Source organism: Calidris pugnax, unplaced genomic scaffold (genome assembly GCF_001431845.1).
Source record: "Calidris pugnax isolate Ruff unplaced genomic scaffold, ASM143184v1 scaffold182, whole genome shotgun sequence".
NCBI classification, from domain to species: domain Eukaryota; kingdom Metazoa; phylum Chordata; class Aves; order Charadriiformes; family Scolopacidae; genus Calidris; species Calidris pugnax.
The window spans coordinates 1665336-1682851 of NW_015090968.1; the positions used below are offsets into that span (position 1 = coordinate 1665336).

The 17516-nt window shown below is 43.7% G+C and overlaps 1 protein-coding gene across 4 annotated transcripts in view; it reads left to right on the forward strand.

Moving 5' to 3' along the window:
* Positions 1–12831, forward strand: part of FAM110B (family with sequence similarity 110 member B) — an 85489-nt gene extending 72658 nt beyond the window's left edge. For all 4 annotated transcript variants that reach the window (XM_014952660.1, XM_014952658.1, XM_014952661.1 and 1 more), the window contains one exon: positions 8977–12831. In XM_014952660.1, the coding sequence (XP_014808146.1) occupies positions 9280–10392 (1113 nt within the window). In that variant the 5' untranslated portion in view covers positions 8977–9279 and the 3' untranslated portion in view covers positions 10393–12831. The remainder of the gene's footprint in view (positions 1–8976) is intronic.
* The last annotated feature ends 4685 nt before the right edge of the window (positions 12832–17516 follow it).

Sequence of the window (17516 nt, forward strand, 5' to 3'; positions counted from 1 at the left end):
CAGCAGGGCTGCTGGATGGCATGGGTGTGCAGAGCATGGCCATTGGCCTCTTTCCCAAACATCCCTCCTGTCCTACATGCTCCTGTTCCTTCCAGACTTCTCACAGTTCCTTTCCATGGAAGTTAAGTATGGGAGATGGGGAACCAAGGAAGTCAAATAAGGGTGATGGGGAAGGTGTCCAGGTTTTGACCTGGTGTGGCATCGGGACATAGCTGGGGTGTTATACCCAGACAGAAGAGCTCAGAACTGATTCTCTATTAGTTTAGGCAAAAAAGTACTAGCAGAGGAACATGTGCTTCTAGGCAAGATCTAAGCCTAAATATCAGCTACCTGAGATTTTATGAACAGAGCTGTCACTTAAATGGTGAACACAGAGACTCTGTTTCCCTACAGAATCTGCGTGCTTGGGTGTTCATTAGTTTTGAGTACTGAACTTGAGGTGCCTTCCACAAGTTTGTGTGAAGCAAGATGCCAGATCTCAAAGGGAAGCCGTGTCACCTTCCTGCAGTAGCTCTGAAGGAGGTGAACCTGCTGAAGTCACCTGGTCATGGGTCCTCAAATCTTTGACTACAAGGGCCGTGTTGGTAGACATACAGTGCATTTAATATAAACTTTCATTTTAAAAATCTATACTGTTCACTTTATCAATTTGAACCTGGCCTGACTTCTTAGTATTTCCAAGTTTGCATGCAAAAGTTCTTCTAAGCCAAGGTGATTTATGTTTTAGGGCTCACTCCACAGTGTAAGTGAAGCCCAAGGCTGATGCCGTAGTCATGCTGATGATGACGAGTGTGCCACAGTAAAATGCTTTAACATTCATACAAATTTTCAAACGTTCAAAGGATTTAGGACTATGTTTAATTTATCTCAGCGTGGCCCAGAATTAGCATTTTGAAAATACTGCTGTCAAAGTGGTTCTTTCATAGCTGAGTTAACGATAACCAGTTTTTTGGTGAGGGACGCTGCAGAAGTTACTGAGCTGTTTCCCAGCTGCCTAATTACTGATTACGCTTGTGCTTCTGTTGTTCTCTGCAGGGCAGAGGATCAGGCTTGGCTCTGCAGTTGGGTGGGTGACGTGGGTGACTGATGTGTGGAGTCTGCAAATCCAGGTAGTGAGGCGGTGTATCGGTGTGGGATACTAGAAGGAGGGTGCTCTGCAGGTGTTTCTCCACGTTTTTGCAGATAGAAGGTTTTGATTTGCTTCTTCTCTAGTGCATATCATTCCACAAAGATTTGGGTAGCTTAAAATACGTCTCAGTCTTAAAATGGGCTTGTTAAGAATTACTGCTGATTTGAGATGTGAACTAAAATGAGTAGTGTTCCATCTAGAACACTTTTGCTGAGCTTCATCATTAAAACTGTTTTGTTGTTCTGCCTCCCTCTGTTTTATCCCAGTGTGTGGCTATGACCCGTCCCATCCCTGTCGTGCCCCCCCCGCCTCCTTCCCCCTAATTAATTGGGGTTTTTTTACATATTGAAAGTATTACTACTGGGAAAAAAAAGTGGTTTTCCAGGTTGCTGAATCCAAGCATGGCTGGAAAGGAAAGCTGTCAGGAGCGAGGAGATGACATGCTAGTTTTTCCTGTCTGTAGAGGAGAAGAAAGGAAAAGCATAGTCCAGATTAGTGCTGCTCCTCCAACCAGAGCAGAGCAGGAGTTCCTGCGTCTTGCAAAAACGGGATGGCACAATAGGGAAAAGGTTGGAGGAAGAGGTAATGAAGGAGCAGAGAAATAAGAATCCCCCTTTTCCCAGAGAAGAGGGACCCAACAGCTGGGACCCGGTGCAGCAACGACCTGTCTCAGGGTCTGATGAACCACTGAAGCGTGATGGAGCACCAGGACCAAGTACCCTGTGTTGAAGAAGAGGGCTGTGGTGATTTCTAAATGTACACAAAGGATCCTGGGGAAATTGTGTAGGCCCACAAGACCACAAGATAAATTGGGAGTTGCAGTCTTGTTGTAGGGAGGAGGCGATGAGTTTAAACGTAATGGCTATGGAGAGATGCGGAATTAAAAGGATAAAAGTGGTTTGGACTTGGGACCATTGACACTGGCTGATGAATGAGCAATAAAGGTGTTTCCTAAAGCTTTGCAAAGTGTTTAAAGAATCATTCTCATAAAATATACACTGAAATAGAAGTATTCATGTAAAGCTAGAGCTACAAATGTAATAAAAAGTTACATTCCTTATTATACTTTTTAGACCTTTTCCTGATACTATTTTTTCTTTCAATGAGAGGCTGAAATTATTCCAAAGTATGGTGTGTGCAACACAGGGGCCCAAAGAAAACGGAATTGATTCCCGTTACAGCTTTTACATACACAGCATGTAGTATCATTCTAAATAATAAGATGACTTTTTTTTTTTTGTACTATCTAGTTGGAAGACAGGGAAATTTCATGTCTGAGCTTCCTTGTGTATTTGTGCAGCTGTCTGTGCCTTTTGAAAGAAATCAGAGTTTTCATGTTTGGGAGCCATCTATAGGGCAGTATTTACCCAGAAGCAAGTAGTGCTGAGAGTGGATTATTGCTACTGGGTAGGAAATGTAACCGTGCCAGATTTCAGAACTAAAAAGAAGCAAAACACTTTCTGAAGATTTTTCTTTCAAAGAGGCGTCTCTGTGCAGCTCCCAGGGAGCGCTAAGCATACGTTGCAGGGGCAGTATGTAAGTAGAGCTGCTAAGTTGCTTTCCTGTTTTCTGGGCATTTTGTACCTCCGTGGATTTTCCAGAAGCTATTTCCCTGTAAGAGTGTTAGCATTTCTGGTTATGGCAGCACCCTGCTTTAAACCTCATCATTTCAACTGGGCAGTGAAATGGAAGGAGCGCTAAGTGGTGGCAGTGTTTTGTCAAAGGAGAGTTTTAGCTTAAAAGTCTTTGAGTGTGACGTAACAGCGAAGCAGAAGTAGCATAAATCTATCAGCCCGTTGTACATTCATCAGTGCATCTTATTACAACGTTAATGCTAGCTGTGGTTTGCTTTTTTTTTTGGTTGGAAGAAATACATCAGCAGTGCAAAGTGAGCGCCTTTGCCAAAGTTGCTTGCCTTCCCACTTGGTGGAAGTTTCTCACATCTACATAATTCTGCCACTCTTGGCTTTAGGTCACTGCGGTTCACATTTTTTTATGACCTTTTGAAGGTTTAAATGTCTTCTTGATCACATATTGCTCTTCGCTTATTGTTCACTGTTTCAGATCTTTGGGGGAACCGAGTTGAAAATCAGCACTTTTATTAGTATTTCGAGTAACGGTAGATCTGAAAGATTATTCCATCTCCTTTTCCTTTATCTTGACAGTTAATATTCTGTGAGACCAAGACTACACGCGTACACATGTTTATCTAAATGGGTTTAAAAAATAAAATGCCGCTGCCAGTCTGGATGTGGATTATCTTATGTCAATTTAAACCCAGTTTCTTTAGGCTTAGCCTGTATCTGTAAACTGAGTAACCTAAATATGTGAGGTTTGCAATCACAATTATTCACAGAAGAACTTAGATCAGTTTTAGACGTATGCATTAGTGTATCTTAGTGCATGGACCTGTAGCAAGTCATTCCCAGTGAAGCCCTCGTTTATGTAGAGGCTTTTTAGGAACTATTAACGAAGCAGCATCTTCATAATGGACCTTCAGCCCTAACGTGCACCTAGTCATTAGCAGAGCCTGACATGTTCCATCTGTGTCCTGCGTTTGTTTTGTGATTTCTTTGAGTCCTATTGAAATCACTTGTTGATTACTTACGCTGGAATTTATGTGATGTTTATGGTGCATCTTGAAGTTGTGGTAGTTACATTTTATCATCTGGAAAATAAAACTGACACGGGCCTTTAAATATCAAGGAAAGCAGAGTAAAGGCTGTCAGCCTTTGTTACATTTATCCACTGTGCTCCATCCTACCTCCTGTAGAATCCCTTCATCCGCTGTCCCAGAGGGATGAATTTAAGAGCATCAGCTTCAGCATAGCTTTGCCGGGTGAAGCCGTGTCCTTGCCGAAGTCAAGAGCAGAAATTCCACTGATTTCATTTGGGCCACATTTTCACTGTGGGTTTTTTGCTGCTGTGATGCAACTTGAACACTGTTAAAAGGTGTAGTGTTCTTCTGAGTGCAGTTTTAGGCAAAGACTGGCTGAAACTTGGCCGAGGTGTAGGAGCTACAGGGCAACACAGAACCATGGAGGGAAGCGGGTTGTTTTCTGTCAGTGAGCATCATTCCATCTGTGGTTGGAATGCAGCTTTAGGTATGAGAGAAAAAATAAACTTGAGTATTGTACAATAACATGGTGTTAATAATATTGCTAGAAAGAATTCTATGCTTGCCAGTGAGCCCAGTTCATAAATTTCTGTTAAATTTAAAAATCCTGCATATTTGGAATATATGGAACTTTAATTCCAAAGTTTCTTCATAGTTTATCTCCTCCTACTGTCTTGGCTTTAAATCAAGGCAAGAATATTTTATAGTGGATTTATTTGTAGTTAATGTTAGCTGTATATCTATTGCTGCCCTGGGCTGTGTTGTGTTCTCCTCAATCACGCAGATAGTGCGCCTGTTATTTAAATGTGAGTATCTGACAAACCTATTACAGACTTAAAAGTGATTAGAGTACGATGCCCAGAATGAGTAAGTGCTTTGGATCTCTGCCTCTGTTGCAAAGGAATCCTTGAATCAAAGTGTCTGGTTGAAAATACAGCTTTAAAAAAACAACACCTTTCTACCCCTTTGTACATTTTGTGTTCTACTCAGCGGGTCTGCAATTGTTGCTGGGTGTTAGAAAAGCTCAGTTAGGGAGAACTTTAAGAAAGGTTTTGTTAATGTATGCATAGTGTTAAGATGAACTATGTCTGAATGCGTGCATGAGTTTTTAGTTTTGTATTTTTTTAAATAATTTCTGAAGTCTAGCAGTTGTCATAAGGAAGAGCAATAACGGAAATACAGAGTGAATCCTGAAAGACACAATTCGGTCCATGGAAGAATCACACCTACTGAGTAGGCATTTGATGTAAACAGAGTAAAAGGACTGTTTCTTAGGTCTCTAAGTATATTTCACACATTTTTGGGGGAGTGGGTGAAGAAAACCTATCTGCCTCTGAATTTCTGCAGTCGAAAATTGGTACTAGTGTGGGAAATCGAGATGCCTGGGCAGGGAGTTTCTTTGGCGTTTAAGCCAGAAGAAAGCCATTTCTCTCCCCCTGTTGCTACAATGATGATTTTCACAACTGGAAACTAAGTGGCACGATTTTGTCTTCCCCAGACTCCATCCTGCTGCTGCTGCTGCTCGGCCTTTTTCATTACTGATGAAATTAATGAGCGGCAAGGCTCTCTGTGTTTCAGGTGCCGGTGGGCAGCAGAGGGGCTGGCAGGAATTGCTCTCGCTTTCTCAGCAGCAGAATTAGGCTGCAGCCATCCCCAGCACAGGCAAGAGTAGTTGTTTCATTAGCACTTCACATTCACCCACCTCTCTTTCATCCCACTTCCTTTTCTACCAGTATCTGGCTAATAACTTTCAGCTCTCTGAGACGAAAGTACTGAATAAACTTTCCTCTGATGTTTACCTGCAGCACCCCAGTGAAACAGAGCAATTTAAACAACACACACAAATATAGTTGATCACTTTTCATAACTGCATGTACCTTAATTTATACCAGCAGCCTCACAGGTACAAAGCTGTTACAGGTCTGGCCGTGTAACCTCCCGGCCCTTACTCCCCCAGCTCCCTGTGCTGGCTCAGGTGGCCGTTTCTGCCCTGGCTCCTCACCAGGTCTTTGCTTTTCTTTCTAGGCATGCCTGGAGCTCATTGCCAGTCACAGCATATTGCCGTTCACTTCAGGGCACTTGGCCCCGTAGGTGCTTGCAAACAAACGCTCTTCTTCTCTCGGATGAACGTGTGTGCACAGTGGGAGTTTTTTTCTTCATTTTTTTTTCCTTTGAAGTGTGATGTTCATAGAATCGTAGAACGATTAGAGTTGGAAGGGACCTTAAAGATCATCGAGTTCCAACCCCCTGCCATGGGCAGGGACACCTCCCACTAGACCAGGTTGCTCCAAGCCCCATCCAGCCTGGCCTTGAACCCCTCCAGGGATGGGGCAGCCACAGCTTCTCTGGGCAACCTGTTCCAGTGTCTCACCACCCTCACTGGAAAGAATTTCTTTCTGGTGTCTAATCTAAATCTCCCCTCTTTCAGTTTAGAACCATTATCCCTCCTCCTATGGCTCCACTCCCTGACGAAGAGTTCCTCCCCATCTCTCCTGTAGCTCCGTTTAGATCCTGGAAGGGGCTTTAAGGTCTTCCTGGAGCCTTCTCTTCTCCAGGCTGAACAACCCCAGTTCTCTCAGACTGTCCTCATAGCAGAGGTGCTTCAGTCCCCTGATCGTTTTTGTGGCCCTCCGCTGGACTTGTTCCAACAGTTCCATGTCCTTCCTGTGTTGAGGACTCCAGAGCTGGATACAGCACTCCAGGTTGAGTCTGTCACACCAGAGCACAGTAGAGGAGGCAGAATCACCTCCATTGGCCTGCTGGCCATGCTTTTTTTGATGCAGCCCCACTTCAGGTGGGGTATCACCAGAGCATGGTAGAGGGGGCGGAATCACCTCCATTGGCCTGCTGACCACACTTCTTTTGATGCAGCCCAAAAAAGCTTTGATGAAGCACACATGGATGCTTAGCCTCCTAAGCAATGCTTGTTGGCATTGATCAGGGTCATCCTGAGTGAGGAAGTTGTCACGTGCTGGGGAAGGACCTCCAAAAGCAACCTCGAGTCCAATGCCTTGGTTCCCACAGCTCAGATCCATAGTGGTGTGCGGAGCCACTCACTGGGAAGAGAATGGAGTTGGCAGCTGTCCTCTGGGGCAAGACAAGGATGGCCTTTAATGACAATGGCCAATGAGGAGATGGAGGGTTGTGGTCTGTCTTAATCAAGTATTAACTCCGTTCGGTGACAGTGTTAAGTACAGGGAATTAGGGGGCTGGTTGTTTGGGGGGGTTTTCTTCCTCCTGGCAAGACCCCTGCTCTCAGCATAGAATTGATTTCTGCACACAAGTGTCAAACACACACACACCAGTGGGGTTATTTTTACAAGCATTTAGCCATCAAGCTCAGAGCTGGCAACGTGGAGAGATTTGATTTGTGTGTACGGAAGAGAAATACGTGTGTGCAGATGCGCGTTGGAATTGCCTTCAGCGCATTTGGAAATTTGATACTTAATTTCAAAATAGTACCAATAAATATGTTGATTCAAATGAGGAAAGGGAGCTTTTTTCTCTTTCAGAAAGACTTAGTTAAAATTCAGGAAGTCAAACTGCTGAGGAGTTAGCACTAGGATTTATAAAACAACATTGAAAGGGAAGCTTAATTAACATTTCACTACCCTTTCAATGGCACCGAATGCGTGTCTGGTTTATCACCCACCTAAATATGTTAGTTTGTATTTGAAGAATGCTTGTGACAGTGAGCCTTTGGGAGAAAGCTCAGCTTTTTCCTATAATCTCATTATAGCATTTATATATTTTATTTGCTTGCTCTGACCTTGGATGATTTAAAGAGAACACTCAATGTGTGTATCATGTGTTTCTGGGAATCGGTACTTGAGCTTGTTTTCTTTTTACTGTTCGTGTATCTTTAGCTGGAATTTAAGGTTTTTCGGTGGGGTTTTTTGCTCCAAACAATATACTGATGGCACGCCCTGGATTAGTAAATTGGGTATTGATGGATGAGCATGCCCAGCACGACAGAACACAGGAGAGCGTGTTGTCCCTGGGAAGGATGCTGCTCCCCGTTCCTTAGGCTGAAGGAAGAAGGAGCAGCTGCTTTCCTTTCTCTCCCTGAAGAACACAGCGATAACAGAAATGGGATATTAAAAAGGGCAGCATAGATTAATGGGGCAGTAATAAAACAAATGAGACCCATTAGCTAAATCACTGCTTGAAAAGTAGATTCTCTGATAAGTGCCCTTCAGTGCCTCGTGTGGGAAAAATTGTTACAGCACTTGTAACATTATCCATGGTGTGGGATTTTAGACTGTTGTGATAATCCTGAGTGATAGGATCTTAAAATAATTTAGATGGAGGTAAACTTTATACGCACTCTCTGCTTGGTAGAAAACTTGAATGATTATATCCAAATGCGAAGACGAGCTCTTTTCTTTCAAAGCCAGTCAGAATGTTTTTGCGTGCTCCCAAAATCTCTCGTCGAAAAACAAAGCCTTTTTTTTTTTTTTTTTTTTCTTTTCTTCTTCTGTTAAGACTGTAAAGTGATCACGAGAACTTTGGAAATCCTTATTTCACTGCTGGAGCACCAGTGCTGTGGGGACTAACGTTCAAACAAGGCTTTGAACTGGAACTGGTGGCTTAAGCAAAATCTGCTACTTTTTAATTGTTAATTTTATATCAGATTAATGATGAAATGTGTGCACTGCACTTAAAATGCTACTTGTCTCTGCTCTCTCATTTTTAGACCAGATAGTTTTCTGGAGCATTTAATTAAAAAGGAACATACTCTGTAAATCTAAGATATTAAGTGTTTGCTGCCTGTCAGGAGAAAAATGTTTGGGGTTTAGAGATAAAATACGTATACACAAACCAACTAATCAAAGCCAAAGGTATTAGTTAGAAAGCGCTCTTTCATCGATCTTCAGGAGATAGATAGGTCTAATCCTATGAATTGACGCACTTTGCTTCCTTTTCTCCCTCCAGAAATGCACGGCTGCATCCTGCTGGTTGGTTTTGGCTTTTTTTTTTATTTTATTTTATTTTTTTTCTTTTTCCAGTGTAATTTTGTTAAATCCAGACTGTGAGCAAGGAGGCAGAGGGGTGCAGGGGCACGGATGCCCCCAGCGCCGCCTCCCCGGCGGCCGCATCCCATCCGGCGGTGGGAGAGGAGGAAGAAGAGGGGAGAGGAAGAGGGAGAGGAGGGCTGGGAGGCGGCTGTTGCTATCGCTCTGATGTCAGGCGCTCTCGCTAACGTGTGGTTGGTTCTCCTGCCTTTCAGATCGCTGCCGGGAGCGGAGCACAAAGGGAACGGCCAGACCCCCGCATCTTTCAGCCAGAAGAAAGGAGTCGGCGGAGCAGACTAATAGGGACTTGTGTCGGGTGGCCTTGCCCTACAAAGGCTGCCTTTAAAAGAGAAACGCGGCGTCCTTTAATGAGCTGTGAGATGAGGCGCTGCTGCTAACGCTCAGATCCCCGGGATTCATCGGCTCTTCGTTGTGCTTAATGTACATGTTTCTGCACCGTGCATTTAGGAGATCCCAGAGAAGAATCCAAAACGGCTGCGGGGGAAAGACCACCAAACATGCCTACAGAAACACTACCGACAGGTAGCATGGTGAAGCCCGTCAGCCCCGCCGTCACTTTCACCTCCGCCGTTCCTCTCCGCATCCTCAACAAAGGACCCGACTATTTTCGCAGGCAGGCGGAGCCTAACCCAAAAAGACTGAGCGCGGTGGAGAGGCTCGAAGCCGACAAGGCCAAGTATGTCAAGAGCCAGGAGGTCATCAACGCCAAGCAGGAGCCCGTGAAGCCGGCGGTGCTGGCGAAGCCACCGGTCTGTCCGGCGGCCAAGCGAGCGTTGGGGAGCCCCACCTTGAAGGTCTTCAGCAACAACGCCAAGACCGAGAGCGGCGTCCAGAGAGAAAACCTGAAACTCGAGATCTTGAAGAACATCATCAACAGCTCCGAAGGGTCCAGCTCGGGTTCGGGGCACAAGCACGGTCCCCGAAACTGGCCGCCCCACAGAGCCGATTCGACGGAGCTGAACCGACACTCATTTGCCGAATCTTTGAAGGTTTACCCCACGCAGGGCCGTAGCAGCCCGCAGGAGAGCAGCTCCAACGTCAGCAGAAGGCTCCTGGATCAGTCGGCAGAGACTTTCTTGCACGTCTCTCACAGCTCCTCAGACATTAGGAAAGTAACTAGTGCAAAGCCCTTAAAAGCAATACCTTGCAGTAGTTCAGCCCCACCTCTGCCTCCAAAGCCCAAAATTGCTGCCATCTCCACCCTGAAATCCCCGGAGATTGAGGCAGTCGAGTCTGGATGCGGGGTTAGTAGAAGACCCTCCCTACAGCGATCAAAATCAGACTTAAGCGACAGATACTTTCGCGTCGACGCAGACGTCGAACGATTCTTTAACTACTGCGGACTGGATCCTGAAGAGCTTGAAAACCTCGGGATGGAAAACTTTGCAAGGGCTAACTCTGATATTATATCCCTCAACTTTCGCAGTGCAAGCATGATTAGCTCAGACTGTGAACAGTCTCAGGACAGCAACAGTGACCTTAGAAACGATGACAGTGCCAATGACCGTGTGCCATACGGCATTTCTGCCATTGAAAGGAATGCCAGAATCATCAAGTGGTTGTATAGCATCAAGCAAGCTAGAGAGTCACAGAAAGTGTCCCATGTGTGAGAGAAAATCCACCGTAGAAAAAAGCAAGGACTGTAGCTTTGTCTGTGAATATTCAGTTGTGAAGGGTTGTGAAGTCTACTTGGAGTCTTGTACACTTCTCAAATCTCTTTGTGTTGCTTGTTGTGCAATGTTTCCAAGTTGCATGCCTGTCAACATGTGAGCTGACCTGGCTTCCACTTGAACAATAACTAACTACAAAGCCTGGCTGAGCATACACATTATCTGCCAAAAGTTTAAGACAAGAATCTAATTAGGGCTTCAGTATAATCCAAGTGTTTACATGGAAAGGTTATATGACTTCTTTGGTATTTATGTCGTTCCTTGTGGATTTTATATATGTCACTTTTTGTCTTAATACAGATATTGTCAACTGACATTACGGCTTTCTAAGTTGAAACAGAATCCCTCTGGGGGGAAGAAAAGCAAAATTGGCCAAAATAAGAGGTTTAGGCACATGACGATAGGCAAAGCAGCCTTATCTCTTGTAGAAAGTGCATTATTGACACATGTAAAACTTTCTAAAAGGCAAAGAATGCTACGTTCTTAAATTATGTATCGTTGTTAAAGTATATATCCCTACGTGTAGTAAGGGACTGTTCAGTAAAAGTTTCTTTATTCTTGGTAAGCAGCTCCCTCGGTTTTACAGCAGAAGTTGTCTAGTGAATCTGCTTGACCTCTCATAACCTAAATGAGTCTTGCATTTGGGTTGGTGCAAGCGTTTTAGTGATTTTGTATTATCCCTGTTGGAAAAGCTTAAAGAAGGTTGGAGTCAACAGCTGGAAATGTTGTAGGTGCGGGATTTTGTGGGTTTGGTTTTTACTCAAGGATTCCTGGTCTTAAACTTTTGACAGGAATGATTAGATCCTATAGCTGATATTGAATGCCTTTATTATAGTCAAACACATCATGACTACAAACTCCATGCTGTCTTTTAATTTTTTTGTAGACCTATTTGAACAGTTAATGAACAAAAATGGAAACACACAGCCATATCAATATAACGCCTCCTATTCAGAAGTAAATACACTCAGTAGCTGAACTATATCTGAAAAATTGTGATTATGTTGTCTTGCATATGTTATATCTAAGGCTGTGAAAGTTTGTTACAGCTCTAGGAAAGTGTAGAAACATGACAGTATGTAGCTTTTCTTTTTTTGTTGGTTTCTTTTTTTTTTGGTTGGTTTTTTTTTCCTCCTTATGATGGTTAGTGCTGCAGGTCAACCTGTTACAAATCTTTTGACAATCTGTGTCTTCCCAGTGGTTTAATTACCTGTCATTTCAACTGACAGTGGTGGTGTGGTAGCGGAGAAGTTGAAAGTACAGTGGTCTGCTTCATTATTATTGTATACACGCTTCGAAGTAAATTGCAGCACTACCTTATACTTCATCGGCTAATAGGAAACTTTTTTATTGTGTAAATGCTGTAAGACTTTGTATATACTTCAGTTGTTACGAAATCTTTAAAAGGAAGAGTGTTATGCTAATAAATAGCTCCTGGTGCAGGTATGGTAGGTTTTTTTCATTCTTTTTCTTACCCCTCCCATTCTTAAAACTATATCGGGAACTCAATTGCAGTGTGTTTTAGTGCTGTAGAAGGTCTTGGTTAAATAATAGTTCCAGTAAAAGGTTTCTTTTACTCAAGTGCTTTTCAGAATATAATTTTTTATAAAGTAACTATAGCAGCATGATCTGTCTGAAGAACTAGAAGAGATTTTCAAGACTCCTAAAATAGCTTGCTTCTTCCTTACCTAGCAATGTTGCTGTTCCCGTTTATAGCATCTGTTCATAATGAATCACTGCAGTCTTCTGAATTATTCTTCAGTAGTGCTTATTTATATATTTGAATATTAAAGATGTTTTACAAAGTCGGCTTCTATCTTTTCTCTAAGGAGCCTGTAGCCCAACTTCTTACCGATAGCCACAGCTAAAGCAGGCGAGCCCAGAAGGGGAGCCGCGCGGTCCTTTGTTGCCTATGGAATTATCCTCCATCTATTTTTATGTCATTGTTTTCCAAAGGATTGTTCATGGGGAGAAGGAGAAAAAAAAAAAAAAAAAAAAAAAAAAAAAAAAAAAAAAAAAAAAAAAGGCGTACGTTCAGTTTCAGGAGGCTACTCTGTGGTTTTTACACTCGGCTTCACAACCTAAGACTACAACATTCCTAGTTCAGTCAGAAAAAAAAAAATAAAAATGAGGAGCTGTGTATTTCAGCTTACGGGCGCGTTTGTGACATTTGAAGCTCCACGGGTTTCAGTTGGCATTGACATCACACTGGTTTTTCAAGCATATTTTTCCAATAGTGAGTTCTGCTCAGTTCAGTGACTTGTTTTGCCAAGGAAAATAATGCTTAAGGGATTAAAGCCAAGTGTAATGCAGCTGTACAGCAATGAAATAAAGAAGTTAAAACTGAAATAAAAATGCACTCACATTGTTCTCTCTCGAGTGTTTTAAGAATGATGATAAACACGCTATCTCAACCGGTGTCAGCCAAAACCAGCAATAAAGGAGCCTTTTATAACTGGAAAATGGATCGGAGCATATGCTGGTATTCTGAACAAGTTTCCCAAGGTTTGTTAGGAAGCTGGAGGCTCTTGAGGAATCAAACTCATTTCCTTTTCATGCCACGAGGGGGTTAGGCCTGTGAGCTCTCCGTAAGAGAGCATTTCCTCACCCGGGATGGTCAGCGGCCCCGCTGACACTCAGCACAGCGTGAGGCTGTGACACCTCTGTCCCTGCCTCCTACAGGACGCCCGGGAGGAGGATTTTGCAGGACCTGGACCTTCAGAGTCAGCTGAACGTGCAGCTTGGGTGAGGTCGCAGTGACAGAAATCGCAGGAAAAGCTCATCCTTTGCAAAATGGACACGCGGATAACGACTCCGTTTGTCACTTTATTGCAGTTTATGCAGACAGGATTGATTGATTGATTTATAGTCTTACTATAATTGGTACGTTTGGACCAATGCCACATGTTTGGTGTCTGATCCTGTTTTGTTTTCCAGTGGGAATAACCATTTTGCCCCTGCAGACCTGTCAGGAGGGTTAATTCTTTGTCTCTGCCGTAGGGGATTCCCGAGCCCCTATGGCTGGATTTGCAGGGAGCTGCCACCAACTTGCCGGGGACACGTTCTGGTGGCCTTCCTGCTGCCTCCGTTTGCTGGGGTGTGAAGCACAGAGTGAGCATCCGTGGTTAAACAACAGCTCCTGGGGCAGCAGCAGCTCTGGAGGAAGCTGCGAGTCTGGGGCATCCTCTGGAAGCCAGAGCTGAGCCCAGCGCTGACAGTCCTGGCCCCAGAAGTGAAGAGGAACGCAGCATCTTTTCAGTAATTAGTATGGATTTATACTCGCACACAAAAGAAGCCACCACAGAGGTTTATGGTGGTTCTGTTACTTTGGCTCGCTGGGAGAGGGAAAGGAAGAGGAAGGTGATGCTACAAACTCCCTTTGGAACCTTCCTACAGCTTTGCCCAGAGATGAACCGTTTCTCTGAAGGGAAGAGATGGAGAAGCAAAGTGAAACCGGTCTCTTAATCACTTCGTATTATATAGCGACAGTGTCATAAGAGATGAGTGTCCAGTTTTGGGCCCCTTACCACAAAAAAGACATCGAGGTACTGGAGCGGGTCCAGAGAAGGGCGACAAAGCTGGTGAGGAGTCTGGAGAGTAAGTCTTATGAGGAGAGGCTGAGGGAGCTGGGGTTGTTCAGCCTGGAGAAAAGGAGGCTGAGGGGAGATCTCACTCTCTACATCTACCTGAAAGGAGGGTGTAGAGATGTGGGGGTTGGTCTCTTCTCCCATGTCACAGGTGATAGGACAAGAGGAAATGGCCTCAAGTCCCACCAGGGGAGGTTCAGGTTGTATATTAGGAAAAATGTTTACACTGAAAGGGTTCTTAAGCCTTGGAATGGGCTGCCCAGGGAAGTGGTTGAGGCACCATCCCTGGAGGTGTTCAAAAGATGAGTTGACACAGTGCTTAGTGGCATGGTTTAGTGATGGTTTTTTTGTCAGAGTTGGGTTGATGGTTGGACTAGATGATCTTAATGGCCCCTTCCAACCTAGATGATTCTATGAGAGAGAGAGGATGTGTGCCACAAATTTACATTTGACAAATACAAGTACTGAAATAAAATTTTCTTTTTTATGAATCCTGTTTCTCAGGTGCAAGGGAGAGCGCTGTGCTGTGAGCGCGCTCACCCCCTGAGTGACCGGGGGCCTTTGAAGGGTAAACACAGAACCATGATGCCTTTTGGCAGAAGCTCAAAAATCCAAAGGGCACGCAGGCTCAGACAGCCGAGCCAGTCAGTATTGCTGACCTACCTCTTTTTACAGCCATCTATCCATCCACGGAGGCCGTACGCGTTTGATTCCAGTCATTCAATGGAAAACAAAGTGCTTAATGGAGCTCTGCAGTACAGAGCTGGGTGATTTCAGTCTGCCCGGGGAACAGGAAAGGAGCTAAACCTTAAAAACAGCCTTCCCCATACCTATTGATTATGGGATGGTGACGTTTAGTACGTTATATTCAGAGCTCACTTGTTCATAAGAAACTTTTTGTTAAGCAGAGTAAGTCAAACCAATAAATCCGTGAGATGCCAGTTTTCCAAGGCTATAAAACTCATGTTTTATGTGATTAATGGTGCCCCACCAGTAGCTGAGCACATTAGGCTTAGAATATAAGAGCATCTGGAGCTTTGTTCCCATGAACAGTAAGGGTCCATTGCCTATTTTGGCAATGAATATAAATGTAGATATAGTGTAAGGTCCCTTTGTGCTGTACCAGAGAATAAATTGGTCAAGGTGTTTTGTCCTGAATTGCAATATAACTCTATATTAAAATCCTTGTTACCAAGGCTTAGATGTTCACAGATACTCTGAATGCATCTGACATTCCTTGCTGTCAGCAGAACGACACCAATAATCTGCCCTTTGAAATATATCACCCATAGCTTAATGGGAAAGGCCATTAAAATTGTCTGTTCAGTTTAGGGACTTTTATCTCCTGATGATGGCATCTGTTAAGTGAACCTCTAAATAAGCAAATTTCCGTCAGAAGTATTAACCCATAAACACCTTTTATTTTCCTCCCTGGAAGCCCAAAGGATGATCAATAGCATTAGTTACACTTAGTAAGCTGCTGCTAAAATACTCAGATGTTGTCCACTTGGGGTCCAGTATAATCTAAAGTGGGGGCACCTACACCACATTATCTGTCTTTCCCTGGTAGGTATGAACAGCCTCAGCCTCAAGTATATTTTATATTTGATAACTTAAGAATTTGGTTGTGGCTGCTCATCGAAACTCAGTAATAATAAGTGGTAACCTTTTTTTAAATTTATTTTTAATGAACAACAATCATTTATATAACAAAACCTCTGGTCTCCTAAATGTCGTTTGTCTAAATTTAAAGTAATCTTCATGCCGGTCTTATGACAAGAGTAAGAAAGTGCTAGTATCTGTGCTATTATTGTTTCCTGCTCTTGGCACTACAAGTCTTCTCCACCTTCTTGGTGTCTTGCCTTTTCTGAGTTTTCCCAGCTTTCATTCTTCTTTTTTCTGCATGTTGCTTCCTTGTCTTGCCTGGCTTTTCCATCTTCTCTTCTCTGAAACGCATGACTAAGGTTGTCATATTCTTCTCGCTTACTCTTTTAAATGTCATTCTTCTAAATTTAAAGTAATTTTCATGCCGGTCTTATGACAAGAGTAAGAGAGTGCTAGTATCTGTGCTATTATTGTTTCCTGCTCTTGGCACTACAAGTCTTCTCCACCTTCTTGGTGTCTTGCCTTTTCTGAGTTTTCCCAGCTTTCATTCTTCTTTTTTCTGCATGTTGCTTCCTTGTCTTGCCTGGCTTTTCCATCTTCTCTTCTCTGAAACGCATGACTAAGGTTGTCATATTCTTCTCGCTTACTCTTTCTTGAGCAGCCTCATCCCTTAGTTATGTCAATGCCCCTGAATCCCATAGCAACTTTCCCACAACTTGTCCTGTCTTTTATATCTCTGTGTTCACGGCAGCCCCTTTCCAAGAGCATAACTCTGTGGCTGCAGTTGCTCTGCCACGTCCTGAGCAGATAATAATCTATTTAATGGATTTTTTTTCTTCACTTTGCGGGTGTGCTATGCGATTTGCAGGCAGGATGAAACAGCAAGAGGTGGTTCTTCAGGAAGAAGCCGTGATTGAAAACACTCATGAAGAATGGGATGCCAAACATATCTTGAAATATCAACATCTTGGTCCAAAATGGCCTGAATTTCTTTCTCTGCTGCATCTCGCTCGATGTGTACTCTCGCTACTTCTTTGGCTCCCTACGAAATGCTGGCTTGAGGACTGCACTGTGCAAAGGTGGTACAATTTCCAGTGAAAAGAATGGTACAAGCCCACTATCCAAGCAATAGCTACCGTTTTGTCTTCTGCTGTTTGGTGACATGGTCTTTCACCTGTGGCATGCAGACAACCTGCACTGCCCGCTCAGTTCCCAGGCAGTCGGCCGAAGAGCACTGCCAGAACAGGTTATCGTAGAACGAGAGGACAGTGAGACATCCAGGAGAGACAAAGTCTGTCCTCTCCAGGCTATTACAGGAGATTTCCAGCCATGGTAAGAGTGGGTTTGGGAGCCAAAATCCCCAGGCTGCCACCCCATGCAGCCCTGGGGCTGAGGGTCCGACACCTCAACCCCATGTATGGGAAAAGGGTGTCTTGTGTGTTCCTATGGGAGAGGGGATAAATCAGTGCATAAAAGGCAAAGGCACATGGTGAAGCGTGGGGCTGTTGCAGTAAATACCTGCTATTCATGTCTTAAAAAAATGAAGAAGGGAAAAAAAAGAACAGGGATGAAATTTTGGGAACAGCTGCGTATGCAAATGCTTTCAGACGAGATGCGGAGGTGGGTAGATAGTTTTGCTTTTTAAGAAATGAAGCTTTTAAAAGATCTTTTAATAAATGACCTGCTTTTCAAGTATATTAATCTTTTATGAAGTCAGTCTTGCCATTCTGAACTGTAAAAGCTTTGCTACTCTCAGCAAAGAGCATTTAGCAATGTACTGGCAGTGATTTGGAGTGGCTTAAGTAGTAGGATAAAAGGGTGCTTAGCTGAATGTGAACTTATTATAGTGAAGTTTTGGAGGATGGTGGTTTT